This window comes from Balaenoptera acutorostrata, chromosome 1 (assembly GCF_949987535.1).
Source record: "Balaenoptera acutorostrata chromosome 1, mBalAcu1.1, whole genome shotgun sequence".
Classification (NCBI taxonomy): Eukaryota; Metazoa; Chordata; class Mammalia; order Artiodactyla; family Balaenopteridae; genus Balaenoptera; species Balaenoptera acutorostrata.
In genome coordinates this window covers 19219312-19236234 of record NC_080064.1, presented here as the reverse complement: position 1 = coordinate 19236234, position 16923 = coordinate 19219312, and the positions used below count along the sequence as shown (strand labels likewise).

The following is a 16923-nucleotide window of genomic DNA, read 5'->3' as shown; positions in this document are numbered from 1 at the left end:
TTTTAAAAAACCTCCATCCAATAACAGCAGAAAAACTCAAAATCCCTCCAGCTACTTGGAAATTAAACAGCAGTCTTCCAAATAAACCATATGTCAAAAGATATTATAAGAAAAATAGAAGCTAGTTTAGGAAGAAAATGAAGGCACAACATTTCAACATACATGAGATGCTGTTAAAACAGGGATTAGAGGAAAATTCACAGTATTAAATGCTTATATTAAGAAAGAAGAAAGGTCTAAATTCCATGATTTAAGCTTCCACCTTAAAAAGCTAGAAAAAGAAGAGCAAATAAAGCCTAAAATAAATAGAAAGAAGGAAATAATAATGGTAATAGTATAAGTAAATGAAATAGAAAACAGAAATGGGAAAAAAAATCAATGAAACCCCTTGCTGTTTTCTTTTGAAAAGATCCATAAACCTCTAGCCAGTCTTAACAAAAAGATATAAGATGCAAATTACCAATATCAGAAATGAAGGAGGGACATTACTACAGAACTTACAGACATAAAGGATAACAAGGGACTATTATGAACAACTTAATGCCAATAAATTACATGACAGAGATGAAATGGAAAATCTTCCTTGAAAGACACAAATTACCAAAGGTCATTCTAGAAGACATAGATAATCTGAAGACCCTATATCTAACATGCAAATGGAGTTTGTCATTAAAAAAACCTTCCCACTGAAAAAACTCCTGGCCCAAATGGCTTTACTCATAAATTCCATCAAAAAGTTAAGGAAGAGGGCTTCCCTGGTGGCACAGCGGTTGAGAATCTGCCTGCCAATGCAGGGGACACGGGTTGGAGCCCTGGTCTGGGAGGATCCCACATGCTGCGGAGCAACTAGGCCCGTGAGCCACAACTACTGAGCCTGCGCGTCTGGAGCTTGTGCTCCACAACAAGAGAGGCCGCGACAATGAGAGGCCCGCGCACCGCGATGAAGAGTGGCCCCCGCTTGCCACAACTAGAGAAAGCCCTTGCACAGAAACGAAGACCCAACACAGCCAAAAATAAAATATAAATAAATAAAAATTTAAAAAAAAAGTTAAGGAAGAAATAATACCAATTCTACACAAACTCTTCCACAAAATAAAAGAGAAACTCATTTTATGAAGCCAGCATTACTCTGATACCAAAACCAAAGACATTACAAAAAAGAGAAAACTACACGCTAATATCTTTCATGAATGCAGATGCAAAAAAATCCTTGACAAAATTTTAGTAAATTGAATTCAGCAATATACAAAATTGATAGTATATCATGATCAAGTAGAATTTATTCCAGAAATACTAGGTTGTTTTAACATTTGAAAATCAATCAATATAATCCCATAGAATACTCATAAAGAATAATAATATGATCATTTCCATAGATGCAGAAAAAGTATTTGATAAAATTCAATACCTGTTCTTGTTAAAAACTCTGAAGAAACTAGGATTGGGAGTGATAAAATGCTTTTATAAGAAAACCTACAATTAACATCGTCATACTTAATGTTGAAAATAATTGGAGAAATATACCACGTTACTGGATCATAACACTTGACAAAGTTAAGACATTAATTCTCTCTAAATTGTTTTATAGGTTCAGTGCAATCCCAATTCAAATCCAAAGAGGTTTTTTGGTAGAAATTGACCTGCTAGTTGTATAAATTGCATGGTAATTCGAAAGAGCTTATAAGGGCTAGTACCAATGGTTCCCAGAGGGCAAGTGTGTTGGGGGTGTGGGTGAAATGTGTGAAGGGCATCAACTGTATGGTGATGGATGGTAACTAGACCTGTGGTGGTGATCATTTTGTAGCATACACAGGTGTCAAATTACAATTCTGTACTCCTGAAACTTATATAATAATAACTTTAAAAAGAACTAGTATAGTCAAAATAATTTTGAAAGTGAAGAACAAAGTTGCAACTACCTTGATTTCAAAACTTATAAAGCCAAGATAGTGCGCTGTTGGTATAAGGGTATACATATAGGTCAAAAGAACAGAATTCTTGGACTTTTGATGACTATGCCAAAATAATGCAATAGAGAAAAGGATATTCTTTTCAACAAATAGTGCTAGAACAATTGAATATTTAAATGCAATAAAACAAACCTGACCTATATCTCATGCCAAATATAAAATTTAATTCAGAATGAATCTTAGACCTAAGCATAATAGCTAAAAGCATAAAACTTCTAGAAGAAAACATAGAAGAAAATATTTGTGACCTTGAGTTAGGCAAAGATTTCTTAGACAAGACAAAAAAGAATCACAAACCATAAAAAAAAAAATCGATAAATTCGACCTGATCAAGATTAAAACTTTTGCTTTTGAAAAGACACTGTTAGAAAATGAAAAGGCAAGCCTCAGACTGGGAGCAGATATTTCTAAAACACATATATGATAAAGGGCTTGTATCCAGAATATATTAAGAACTTCTATAACTCAAGAGCAAGATAACCCAATTGTTTAAAAAAATAGTCAAGATTTGAACAGACACTTCACCAAAGGAGGTAAACAAATGGCAAATAAGCACATGAAAATATACAAATTAAAATGACAATGAGATACCACTATACAATCACTGGAATGCCTAAAATTAGTAAGACTTACCAAATGTGTTGGTGAGAATGTGTAGCAACTGGAACAAATTATTGATACATGCTACCGCATGGAAGAATCTCAAAACCATTGTGCTAAGTGAAAATAAATAGACACAAAACAGTATATACTGTATAATTACACATATATGACATTCTAGAAAAGGCAACTATTGTGACAGAAAGAAAAGCAGTGGTTTCCAGATGCCAGGGTTGGGAGGGTATTGACTGCAAAGAGACATAGGGAGCTTTGGGGTGGGGGGGGATGGATATATTTATATCTTAATTGTTGTGGTATTTTACACAATTGTAAACACTTGCCAAAACTTAAAAATGTACACTTTGAACCGATGAATTACATTGTATGTAAATTATCTCAGTAGAAATAAATTTATAAAATTCAAACCTACAAGAGCTCTGTAAGCAACATCAACAGAGAACACTTACAGAGTTCCTACTACAAGCAGTGCAATGTGTTTGGGATTTGGGGTCATAGAACTTGGTAAATCTCAGCCTCTACCCACAAGATTTCTCAGTTTATCCTGCAGATACAACAGAACCCAATCAACATACTTACCAAGATTGTGAAGTGATCCCTACAAATGCTGTATTTTGCTGTTTCAGGTGCTTAGAACACACAGTCAAGTTTTTCATCAAACACATGGAATATATCACAGAACTTTGCTAAGATGGACAATTCCATGCAAAAAGACCAACACTCTGGCAAAAAATATTCCAGGAAGGCTGACAAAGTACAGAAAGGTCTAGTGAATTTTATAACAGAGGTCTTTGGGGATGAGAGCTCCTGACATATGTTCATTTTAGTACGTAAGAGCAAATTTTAGGGGAATATAGTAAATCCTGGGTTATACCCACAAGGCCACTCTTAAGTATATCAAATAGATTGCTTTGGTCATTCTCCCACTGCCTCTAGGGTGATGATTGGGAAGAAACTATGAGAAGAAAGGATGAGGGGGGCAAGAAGGAGGAAGAGATCTTACTTTATTTCCTAAAACTTAACCCAAGCCCCCATTCTGCCAGGTTGTTGGAAAGTTAAACTCCAGCCATTACTGACACAAATGCTATTCCTCCTTATTTCAAGTTTTGGATCTTTCTCAGTGGAAAAAGGTGGTGTGATGATGGGAGTCTGGGTGAGGGAGGGGAGAGGTACTCAGATCATGGGTCATCCATCCAGACAGGTGAGAGCTCCACTGTCTCAGCCCATGTATTCCTTTGGTTTTGTTAGTATGCACTAATCCGGGACTACCTCTGGGCTTGGAGAATCATTGCTGAGGCTGGAAACTTCGTTCTAAGAGCCTCACTCACTCCACTGCTTTTTCTTTTAGGGGTATTACCGCCTCCCTGGTGGGCCTCTAGAGTCCCTGCTGCTCTCAAACCCACAGCTGGACCTCTCTTTCTTCCTCCCATCTTTTGATTTAGTGCTCTCTCTTTTTCTTTAATACTTTTAAATTGAAGCTTAATATATATTCAGAAAACAAATCATAATTGTACAGCTTAATGAATATTCACAAAGAAACCACCACCTATGGAATCACTTCTCAGACCCCGCGATAAACAACAGCATCCCAGAAGCCCTTGTCTTGTCCCTTCCTGGGCATTGTCCCCCTTCTCTGCAAATGTAAACACTATGGCTATCCTGACTTCTAATATCATTAATTACTTTAGTCTGTTTTGAACTTTATATAAATTGGAATCATACAATATGAACTCTTTTTTTAAAAAATATTTATTTATTTATTTATTTAGGCTGTGTTGGGTCTTCGTTTCTGTGCGAGGGCTTTCTCTAGTTGTGGCAAGCGGGGGCCACTCTTCATCGCGGTGCGCGGGCCTCTCACTGTCGCGGCCTCTCTTGTTGCGGAGCACAGGCTCCAGACGCACAGGCTCAGTAATTGTGGCTCACGGGCCCAGCCGCTCCGCGGCATGTGGGATCTTCCCAGACCAGGGCTCAAACCCATGTCCCCTGCTTTGGCAGGCAGATTCTCAACCACTGCACCACCAGGGAAGCCCTGAACTCTTTCCTCTCAGGTTTTTTCTCTTATATTTGAGAGATTTAACTTCATGTTTCATGTATCAGTGATTAGTTCATTTTCATTGCCATAACATGGTATAGCGTTCTTTGTTCTAATATACCACAGTTAGTTTATCCATTATACTATTGAAGGACATCTGGATTGTTTCCTGTTTTGAGGTACTATGACTAAAAGCTTTTATGACTATTCTTGTTCATGTCTTTTGGGACAGATATGTATATATTCCTTGGGTCTATACCTAGGAGAATTGCTGGGTCATAGGGTGTGTTTATGATCAGCTTAGTTGATACCACCAGTTCTCCAAAGTGAGTGTGCCAATTTTACTTCCTTACAAGCAATGTATGATCATTCCAGTTGCTCCACATCCTCACCATTTTCAGCTCATAAGGGTTTTAATTTGCATTGTCCTTTGATCAAAAAGATTGAGCACTTTCTCATGTGTTGGCTGACTTTTAGGATATCCTCTTTGGAGAAGTGACTCTTCCAGTTTTTTACCCATTTTTTCTATTGGGTTTTTCTTTTCTTAGGAGTTCTTGAAAACATTCTAGAGCTGTATCCGTTTGTTGGCTACAGGTAAAGTAAATATCTTCCCTCAGTCTGTAACTTTCCTTTACATTCTCTTAATGGTGTGCTAATGAAGAGAAGCTCTTGATTTTACTATAGGCCATTTTATCAATATTTTCCCTTATAGTTAGTGTATACATCTGTCCTATTTAAGAAATCTTTGCCTATCCCAAAATAATTTCTTCTAATAGCTGTATTATTTTACCTTTCACATCTAGACCTACGATTCACTTGGAATTGTTTGTGTGCATGGTATGAAGATGTCCAAATCTATTGTTGTCAGTATGTATATCCAATTGCCCAGCACCATTTATTGAAAGAGCGTTCTTTTTCTACTACTCTGCGTGCTATCATTGTTGTAAATCATGTCTATGTATATGCAGGTCTGCTTCTGGATTTTTTTATGCTGTTCAAATACCACTTCTAATTACTGTAACTTTATAACAAGTTTTTTTCTTTTCTAGTATAAGTCCTTCAACTATGTACTATGTTTATCTTGGCTACTCTTGGCCACACTGAATTTCCATATAAATTTTAGAATCATCCCATTAATGTCCTAAAAAAATCTTTACTGTCATTTTGATTTAGATTGCATTGATTCTAGCAGTCAACTTGGGGATAATTTACATCTTTACAATATTGAGTTCTCCAATCCATGTGTATCCTTTCTTTTATTTAAGTCTTCTTAAATTTTTCTCAATAATGTTTTATAGTTTTCTGTGTAGAGGCCTTGCATATCTTCTATATATCTATTCTAGGCATTTGATTTTTATGCTGTTGTAAATGGTACTATTTTAATTTCATTTTCTAATTGTTTGCTGCTGGTATAGAAATAAAATTAATTGATTTTTGTATATTGACATTGCTAAATTCAGTTATTACCTCTAATAGGTTATCTATAGATTCTTTTGAAATTTCTCCATATACAATCTTGTCTATGAATGACAGCTTTATTTCCTTCCTTTCTGATCTATGTATTTTTATTTATTTTTCTTGGCCTTTGTACTGGTTAGAGTTCTTCAGTACAATGTTGAACAGAAGTATGAAAGCAGTCAACCTGGTTTCCTTCTCTATCTCAAGAGAAAGCTTTCAGTATCATGTTTGGTGTAGGCTTTTGTCATAGATACCTTTTATCAGATTAAGGAAATTTGCTTCTATTTCTAGTTTGCTAGGGTTTTCTTTTAATCATAAAAGAACACTGAACTTTACAAAGTGCTTTCTCCATCTACTAAACAGACACTTTACCAAAAAAAAAAAAAAAGATAAACAGATAGCAAATAGCATATGAAGAGATGCTCAACATCATTAGTCACTACAGATATGCAAATTAAAGTCACAATGAGATACCACTACACATCTAATGGGATGGCTGGAATTAAAAAGACTGCCCATGGGACTTCCCTGGTGGCACAGTGGTTAAGAATCCGCCTGCCAATGCAGGGAACACGGGTTCGAGCCCTGGTCCGGGAAGATCCCACATTCCGTGGAGCAACTAAGCCCGTGTGCCACAAATACTGAGCCTGCTCTCTAGAGCCCGCGAGCCACAACTACTGAGCCTATGAGCCACAACTACTGAAGCCCGCATGCCTAGAGTCCGCGCTTTGCAACAAGAGAAGCCACCGCAGTGAGAAGCCTGCGCACCCCAACGAAGAGTAGCCCCCGCTCGCCGCAACTAGAGAAAGCCCGTGCGCAGCAACGAAGATCCAACGCAGCCAAAAATAAATTAATTAATTTATTTAAAAAAAAAAAGACTGCCCATTGTTGTTGAGGATGTGAAGTAACAGTAACTCTCATACACTAATAGTGGAGATATACAAAGATACAACAACTTCGGAGAAGGGTTTGGCAGTTTCTCAAAAAAGTTAAAGTATGATCCAGCCATTCCTCTCCTAGGTATTTACCCAAGAGAAATGAAAACTTATGTCCATTTTAAGACTTGGGATTGAATGTTGTTAATAGCTTTACTTGTAATACTTCCAATCTAGAAACAATTCAAATTTTCATCAACAATGGATAAAAAATTGTCACATTTCTATACAATGGAATACTACTCAGAAATAAAAAACAATGAAGTATTGATACTTGAACAACATGGATGAATCTCAAAATAACTGTGCTCAGTGAAAGAAATCAGACAAAGAAGGGTACATATTGTATGATTCCATTCTGCCTCTGTTGACATGATCATATAGTTTTTTAGTTTGTCAATATGGTGAATTATATTAATTGTCAAATGTTAACCTATCTTTGGATCACTGGGATAAACTTCATTTGATCATGATGTATTATCTTTTTTATATATTGTTGAGTTTCATTTGCTAACATTTTTATAAGAATTTCTGCATGTATATGTATGAGGGTTAATGATCTATAGCGATTCCCTCTCACCTCCTGTAATGACTCTGTCTGGCTTTGGTAACACGGTAGTAACTGGCCTTATAGAATGATTTGGGAAATGTCTTTTTCTCTTCAGTTTTCTAGGATAGATTGTATAGAATTGATAGGTGGAGTGTTCTATAAATGTCAGTTAGGTCAAGTTAGGTAATAGTATTGTTCAAGTCGTGTATGTCTATTGATCTTCTATCTACTTGCTTAAATTATTGAGGGAGGGATTTTGAAATCTCTGACAATTATTGTGGAATCTTCTATTTCTTCAGGCAGTTCTATCAGTTTTTATTTCCTGTATTTTGAATTTCTTGTTATTGAGTATATCAGTGCTTAGAATTGTTATATTCTCTTGAGGAACTGACCGCTTTATCATTATGAAATTACCCTCTTTATTGCAGGTAATATTTTTTGCTCTGCAATCTGCTTTGTCTGATATTAAGACCTAGCTTTCTTTTGATAGCATAGTGTATCTTTTCCCCATACTTTTACTTTTAACCTATTCCTGGGTTTATATTGAGTATATTTCTTGTAGACATCATGTAGTTAGGTCTTTCTTTTTTATCCAATCCAACCATCTCTGTCTTGTAATTGGGATGTTTAGACCATTTAAATTTAATGTGATTATTGGTGTGTGAGTTTAAGCCTACCATCTATCTATTTGCTTTCTATTTGTCCCATCTGTTCTTTATTTACATTTTCTGGATTCTTTTGTATTGAATATTTTTTTATTTCTATTTTGTCTACTTTGTTGGCATTTTAGGAATAACTCTTTGCAGTGTTTTCTTCGTGGTTGCTTTAGAGCAAGGGTTGGCAAACTTTGACCCTTGGGCCTAATCTGACCTGTTGCCTGTTTCTATAAATAAAATTTTATTGGAACATAGTTACCTCTATTTGTTTATGTGTTGTCTGTGGCTCTTTCACTCTATAATGGCAGAGCTGAATGGTTGCAACAGAGACAATATAGCCTGCAAAGCCTTAAATATTTACTATGGCTATGGCCCTTTGTAGAAAAAGTTTGCTGATCTGTACTACAGAGTTTATAATATACATCTTTAATTTTATCACATTCTACCATCAAGTGATATTATTACACTTCACACATAGTAGAAGAACCTTACAACAGTATGTTTTAATTTTTTCTTTCCTTGCCTTTGCACTGTTGCTGTCAAATATCTTACTTCTACATACGTTATAAATGTCACAATAGTGTTACTATTTTTGCTTTAAATAGTCAATTATTTTTAAAATGATTTAAATTTTATGTTTATATCTAAATGCATCAATTTATACTCAGGGTTCTACGTTTTACATTTACCTCCATATTTATTAGTTCCAGAGGTCTTCATTCCTTTATGTAGATCCAGATTTCCAACCGGTATCATTTTTCTCTTGCCTGAAGGACTCCCTCCATTTCTTGTAGTTCCAGGTTACTGGTGATTAATTCTTTTAGTTTTTGTATATCTTCAAAAGTCTTTATTTTGCTTTCATCTTTGAGAGATATTTTTACAGGGTACAGGATTTAGGGCGATAGTTTTTCCCTTCTGGTGCCTTAACAGATGTTGTTTCTGATGGTCATCTGCTGTTATTCTTATATTTGTTGCTTTGTGTGTAATGTGTCTTTTTTCCTCTGCCTGATTTTATGATTTCCTATCACTTTTTTTTTTTTTTAATTTTATTTATTTATTTATTTTTGGCTGTGTTGGGTGTTCGTTTCTGTGCGAGGGCTTTCTCTAGTTGCAGCAAGCGGGGGCCACTCTTCATCGTGGTGCGCGGGCCTCTCACTATCGCGGCCTCTCTTGTTGCGGAGCACAGGCTCCAGACGCACAGGCTCAGTAATTGTGGCTCACGGGCCTAGTTGCTCCGCGGCATGTGAGATCCTCCCAGACCAGGGCTCAAACCCGTGTCCCCTGCATTGGCAGGCAGATTCTCAACCACTGCGCCACCCGGGAAGCCCCCCTATCACTTTTAAAAGGCAATTTGATGGGGACTTCCCTGGTGGTCCAGTGGTTAGGACTCTGTGCTTCCACTGCAGGGGGCACAGGTTCAATCTCTGGTCAGGGAACTAGGATCCCCACATGCTATGTGGTGAGGCCAAAAACTTTAAAAAAATAAATAAAAAGTAAAAAAACAAAAAGCAATTTGATTATTATGTGCCTTGGTGTAGATAAATTCCTGCTTCATGTGCTTGAGTTTCACTGCCTTTCTTTGATCTGCAGGTTTATGTTTTTTAAAGTCAAATCTGGAAAATTTCAGCCACTTTTTTCTTGAAATATTTTTTTCTATTTCCTCTCTCCCACCTCTCTTCTTTGGAATGTATATTAGGCTCCTTGAAGCTTTCACAAAGCTCACTGATACTCTGTATTTTTTATTCCTTTTTCTCTCAGTGTTTTGTTTTGAACAGTTTGTATTTCAATGTCTTCAAGTTCACTAGTCTTTTTTCTGCAGTGTCTAGTGTATTTTTAATCTCAGACTTTTTAGTTTTCATCTGTAGAAGTTTGATTTGGATCTTCTTTATATCTTCCATGTACCTACTTAATAAGTTCAATCTTTTTTCCAGCTTCTTGAACATATCAAATGCAATTATTATTGTAATAATGTAATGTTCTTGTACTCTGTCATCTATATCATTTCTGAGTTGGATTTGATTGATTGTTTATTTTCTCCTCATTGTGAATTGTATTTTTTCCCTTCTTTGTATGCCCATTAATTTTTTATCAAATGCCAGTTATTTTTACCTGTTGGGTACTGTATATTTTAGTAGTCCTATGAATTCTTGTGCTTTGTTCTGGGATGCAGTGAAATTACTTGGGAAGTTTGATCTTTTCAAGTCTTGCTTTTAAGCTTTGTTAGCTGGAACCAGAGAAGCATTTAGCCTAGGGGTAATGTTACCCTATTTCTGAGGCAAAACCCTTCTGCATATTCTCCTTGTGTTCCATGAATTATGAGGTTTTCCACTCTGACTTGTGGGAACAGGAGCTATTTCTGTTCCCAGTGTTCAGGTATTGTTTACCCTAACTTTTTCAGGTAAATCTTTCGCCAGCCTTGGGGAGTTTTCTCACATTCCTGGGCTGATTGATACTCAGGAAACTACTTGAGGGCAACCTAGTGCAGGTCTCCGGAACTCTTTCTCTGTATAGCTCTCTCTTCTCTAGTTCTCTGCACCATTCATTGGGAGTGGAAGGAAGGAAAAGGGGAAGTTTGTATATCATTTATACATCACAACCCAGACATATAAAATTTTAACTTGATTTTCTATAAATGATCCCCTTCTGCTTTTTCACCCCAAGTATGCTCAAAGCAGAAACCTAAACTTACACTTGTGTTGCACTGTGTCCTGAAGAATGAGAGCGAGCCCTACTCTGCTCTGGGATTTCCTGACCTCTCTGTATCTTTACGGTGCTTCGCTGATCTGTGACTCTGGGCTGAGGATGAGTGAGGACTCTTGCTCTGTCCCCCTGCCTGGCTCTCTTCCAAGGCTGCTCCAAATGGTTTTGTGTTCCCTTCCTCCTTGGCAAGAACGCCTTTCCTGTCGGATCCTTCCTCTTCCCTTGATACTATGCTTCAGCTGTGTGACCAAGTCTCACTAGTTTAAGAGCTGGAGGTGCTTGGGAGGGGGTGGGGATGGCGGGGCGGGAACCAATAAATTACCAAGAGGGTATTTAAAAAAAAAAAATCCAGTTTCATGTTTATCTCTTGTCAACAGGCAAGTTTCTCTTTTTATTCCATTTAAAACAAAATGTTAACAGATAGCTCTGTGTTTTGTGCATTCGTCAGTTCTGTGTTTTGTGCTATTTTTTATTCTATTTTTGTTGTTTAGGTTTTACTGCTGCGTATCCAACACAATCCTCCATTCCTTTTAAATATCAGCCTTCCAGAATTCCAGAATCAGAAAAAAAAGGATTTAATAGTCAAGCCAAGAGGTTTTACCATAAAAAGGTAATGGCGTTGTCTTAGAGATGCTTTACTTTTAGTCTGGATTTTAGCCTCAGGGGGCAGACACGTGAGTCTGGCTGGTGCGTCTGTCTCTGTGACCAGTAGAGGGCAGTGTCATCCCAGGAGCTGCAGCACCCTCTCCAGCTGTGTGCTCTGATTGGGCTGTAGGAAAGAGTTGGAAAGATATTAAATCCAGTGGAAAACATGTCTGGACTTATGGGGCCACACTGAAACCAAACATTTTTTAACAAGAAATGTATTTTTAAAATTACTATAAAAATCAAAAATGCAAAAATCCCAGACGTATGAATAAAAGATAAAAATCCTTTCCTCCCCCCTCCCCCCAGCCTCACTCAAAACATGACAGGAAGAACAAGACTTTCTTCAAATAACATAAAAGGAAAAATAAACGTGTCTAATAAACGTAAAATTACCTTTGTGATGACACCCCCCCCCCCTTTTTTTAAGCTTCCTTTGACAATGTGTTAGAACTGTTCCTGTATTTCCCCCTTCCTTACCCTCTTCCCCAAATATCTGTGTCTCCTTTTCTCTTTGATCTGGAACGTTCTGCTTGGGTCCTGGTGGGTCCTCACCTAACTTCTGTAATTCCACTGGCTGAAAGCCCAGGTCTGATGTTCTCCCCTCTCACCAGCAGGGGGCGGAAGCAACTCGCAGACGCAAGAGTCTTTTAACATCTTCATTCCTTTTTTCGTTTAACTAGGACCTTTAGAATAACATTCTTTTGGAGGAGTCATCATGTCAGTTACCTTTTGCTGCATTCTACAAATGTTTTTCATCCTACCCCCTCGCCAAGATGGCGAGAGGGGATGGGGAGATCTGGGTCCTGAACGCAGGTGACTCCTCCGCAAAGCCTGTGCCCCTTGGCCTGTTTCCTCCTTTGTAAACAAGAGCGCTGAGCTAGAGAATGTTTAAGTTCCCTCCACTTCTGATATTTTAGGATTCCAAGAATGCAAATAGTAAAGAATATAGTGTGTGTGTACACACACACATATATTTTTAATTACTTGTAGGTTTTCTCCAACGGTGATAAATAAGCTATCCGCTCAGGAGTTTCCTCTTTATGTTTTAACTGTCCATCTGTCTCTCTGTCTCTTTTTTGTCTGGTTTTCCATTTTTCAATTTACCGATAATATACTGTCCATCTCTCAGGTATCTGCAGCCAACCTCCAATAAAAATAATGACAGCCACCATTTACCGATCCCTACTATGCGTGAAACCAGTTTTAGACCATATTTCTAATCCTCTGAACAATGCTAAGAGGAAGGGTTTATACCTTAATTTAACAGAAGAGGAAACCCGGGCTTAGGGAAGTTAAATGACCCACCCGAGGTCTCACAGTGCAGGGTTTGACACATAAGAGGCCCCACATGACTATCTGCTGAATCAACGTTGAAAGAATTAGACCTCAAACCCAGGCCCAGCTCACTCCTAAGCCTCATGCTCTGTCCACACATGGCACCACACCTCCCTCCGTGGCCCGCAAACCCATCAAGTCCATCTATGAAAGTCAGCGAGTGCGTTTCTGAAAATGCCTCCGCCAAACAGACCAAGCTCAAGATAGGGGAAGATGTCGTGTGTGTAGGCCCCATTCCACATGATCACGTTCTGAAGACTCAAATCCAGAAACTGAATGGTCTGGCGTTTAAAGTTTGCATTTTAAACGACTATTACTTTTCAGAAACTTTTCTGCTGAAGGAACCAAGGTGGCAGCCAGCCAAAGCTATAGGCAGCATCCGATATAGAGAGAAATAGCTCCGAAATTTGATTAGTACTTTTCAAACGTGGTTGCGTTGGTTTGACGATGTGAAAACGTTCATCTAAGCATTTGAAAGCATTTTGTAAATAAGTATGGAATTGTTTGGAATGGGCATGGGATCCATAAACCCTGTCCCCTGGGTTCTGCTCTGTTACTAGCTGACTGGGTTTAGACTAATCGCTTGACTTTTCTGGGCTTCAGTTTCCTCATCTGAAATGTACAGTTTGGATTATTATACTTTTTTAGGTTCTTCAAGCTATAAAAACAGGAAGAAAATGTCTTATTGCCTGCTCATTATTCTCATTCTTCCTGAGAGAAATGGGCATTGAGAAGTTAAGAATTCTGTTTAACATCACCCAATAATTTAGTTAGGCAATACAAATTAAAAGCAGATTTTAAAACTCTGGTGTCTCACCACCCTTCTTATGACATTAATCGTACACACCCTGTGCCTCATCTCATGACTTGGTTGTGTCCTCACATTCGTTCTGTGACCCATCTAGCACACCTTTAACACAGAGAATCAGTGCCCTCTGAAATGTGCACTTACCTTATCAGTCTGACTTTGGAGAGAAACTTCAGGGCCTCGTTGCCCAGCTCACATTCCTCGTGAGAATCTGACTGCTGCATACGAGGAATCCTTCACTGAGCTCGGTGTCCGGACTGGCAATTTTGGCTGCTAGAAATGAAGTCTGCTTCCCTGAACATTTTACAGTTATTTACAGATGTGCTGTTGACACCGGGTGCATGAAGAGACATGCCTAATCTGGTACCGAGCATAGTCCAGCCACCCGAGGGATATTTTCCTCCCCCACCTCCCGATTCTGTCCCCATGCCACCCTGGATTGTGGTCACTATTTCCCAAGCTGTGTAACACTAAGGACACTCCCTTAAAGTCTTTGCATCTCTGTTTCCTCATCTTAAAAATAAGGATGTTATAATAGGTAGGCCCTTGCCAGGGATTACTATTCCATGATCCTAAACCTGATTAATCCCTTCCAGGCACACATGAAGGGATACTGGTAGGGTACAGACACCCTTTCCTCTAGACGCACAGTTTTAAAATACATGTTAATTTCAGACATAGCCTGACAGCAAATCCACCCTCCCCAGCGGTAAGCAGGACAGTGTTTAATTTGTGGTGAAATTGTACAAAGTTAATACGGTTCACTTATTACCTTGATAAGGCACCAGACCAGGGATATTTTTTAATGAATTTTTTTTAAAATTTATTTATTTTTGGCTGCGTTGGGTCTTCATTTCTGTGCAAGGGATTTCTCTAGTTGCGGCGAGCGGGGGCCACTCTTCATCGCGGTGCGCGGGCCTCTCACTGTCGCGGCCTCTCTTGTTGCGGAGCACAGGCTCCAGACACGCAGGCTCAGTAGTTGTGGCTCACAGGCTTAGTTGCTCTGAGGCATGTGGGATCTTCCCAGACCAGGGCCCGAACCCATGTCCCCTGCATTGGCAGGCAGACTCTCAACCACTGTGCCACCAGGGAAGCCCATGAATTTTTTAATGTCTGAGATTTTTCAATGAAAGGAAGTTCAGTTTGCAGAGACCGCCACGTTCAAGGGGATAATTTTCCCACATGCGCACTCAGCTGCGTGTTTGAACCACAGTGGGGTCTGCCCGACCTTCCTGCTCTAGAAGCCTGACCTCCTCCATATCAGTCATCAGCACCCCTTCCTCAGGGGTCTGCAGGACACGCTGGTGGAAATCGCAAACACTTGGCTGGCACAGACGGTGTGCCAGGCTCCCCTTGAACATGTTGCCTTTATGAACTCATTTAATCCCCATAATCGATTACCCTGGGAGCTAAGTCCCGTTATTATCCCCACTCTTCAGATAATGACTCTGAGACACAAAGAGGGTTAAGTAAGTGGCACAGCCAGGGTCAGGCCGAGTGAGGACGACCTGGCAGCAGCTCCAGGCTCCCACACTGCTTCCTGGCGTCTCCCGGGTGGAAGCCAGCACACCCTCCCCTGAATGCCCGAGTACCTTCTGCTTGGCAGGGTGGTAATGGGCATGCACATCTTGTCTCCACCCAGCCGGAACTCCTCGGGCAGCAGTCATTGTCCTTTCCAGACCCCCAAGGCCCCTCAAAAGTGGGTCGAATGAATGATCCCAACTCAAGTCTATGAGCCACGGGAACTTGTCCCATCCATCTTGCATTGCTTTGCTGCGTCTCCTGCATCCCATTCCTAGAACATCTAAGCTGCCAACCGCCTGTATCCTGGTGCCCCCGCCCGGGCCCTGGCCCACAGCAGACTTCAGTGTATGCTTGGTGAATTGAGTCTTGGCCCAAATTCCACTCAGGGGATTTCAAGGGCCTGCTAATGAGCTGACACCAGAGTTAACAAAGAGGAGGGCTCTGCAAAAGAGGAGCACGGGTGCTCAGAGACGATACTGATATAAACCGATGCTTTGAAAATGCAGGTTTGGCTTCTCTTGTCTGACTGTGTTTCCAACCCAGCCAGGCCAGCGATGGGCAAGGACCTTGTCCCCATTTTCATCTGCCCAGGTGGCCAGTGTCCCTGGGCTTCCCCCACACCTGCTCTTCACCTGGACCACTAAGAAACAATCTCCTCAAGAGAACTCATCCCAGTTTTCCTGGTTGCTCCCTGAGGGCACCCAGGGATCTTTCATTTCTGAGATCCCCATTCTGAACAAAAAAGTGTCATTTTCTTGCTTGAAGTACGCTCCCCGCCTCTCCCTTCTCCTCTGCTATCAGAGGCATGGAAACTTTGATGCCAGACATTAGTGTATGGAGTTGGGGCGGGGAGAGGGGAGAAAGCAGAAAGGAGGAAGGGCGTCTTACAAGGGGCACTTCTCGGGGTTGTAGACAGTTTGAACCAGAAGGGCTTCAGTGACCCCGAAATCCCTGGGCTCAACAGAGGGGCCCCATCTGTGACAGCATCCCATGCTGAGGCCTGTCGGTGGAGCGGGTAAAGGGGACTTGCTGCTCGAAGCCACTGCCAACTCGGGCCCCCTTTCCCTGAGTTCCTCATGGAGGCCCGGAGTGGGGTTGAAAACTATAGATCTCCACACCCACACTTGCCTCTTTGCAGGTTCACAGATGAGGGGGCTGAGGCCCAGGGAGGGGACGTGCCCTGGGGGCAGACACTGGCTCTCCTGTCTTCTGGCCCATGCTATCACCACTTTGGCCACATCAGCCTGACAAAAGGGTGGATGGATGCATTGTCCTGAGACCCTCAGACCAGAGGCATTTGTAAAACGAAATTGTTCCCGCAGGAACCCCAAATTCCTGGGCACTTTTGCCAGTGGGTTAACCACTAGACAGGGCTCTGTTTCCACCTCAGGTGTGTCTTCCTCCTATTATATACCTCTAGCCCTTCCGCAGACTCTTAGTTTTCATTCATCTTGTGCACTGCTGAGAACCCCAGCTGGCCACCCCCAACATAGACCAAAGCAGGGCGGAACATCCCTGAAGAGTCAAAAGGCAGCTCTAGTGTTGTGGGCTTTGGCCAATGATCCAGCAGAGACCGCACTTTCCAACCTGGAAATGGGTTGACAAACCTGAAAGTCTTAATTGGACAGAATCTATGAAATCGGGACTAGAAAATCCAGGCTGTGTGCATATGTGACTGGGTCCAGGTTG

At 40.3% G+C, this 16923-nt stretch overlaps 1 protein-coding gene across 1 annotated transcript in view; it reads left to right on the top strand.

Moving 5' to 3' along the window:
- Positions 1-11214: 11214 nt before the first annotated feature.
- Positions 11215-16923, top strand: part of STPG1 (sperm tail PG-rich repeat containing 1) — a 35134-nt gene continuing 29425 nt past the window's right edge. Inside the window, exons 1-2 of the mRNA XM_057532519.1 lie at positions 11215-11248; positions 11411-11529. Of these exons, the coding sequence (XP_057388502.1) occupies positions 11215-11248; positions 11411-11529 (153 nt within the window). The remainder of the gene's footprint in view (positions 11249-11410; positions 11530-16923) is intronic.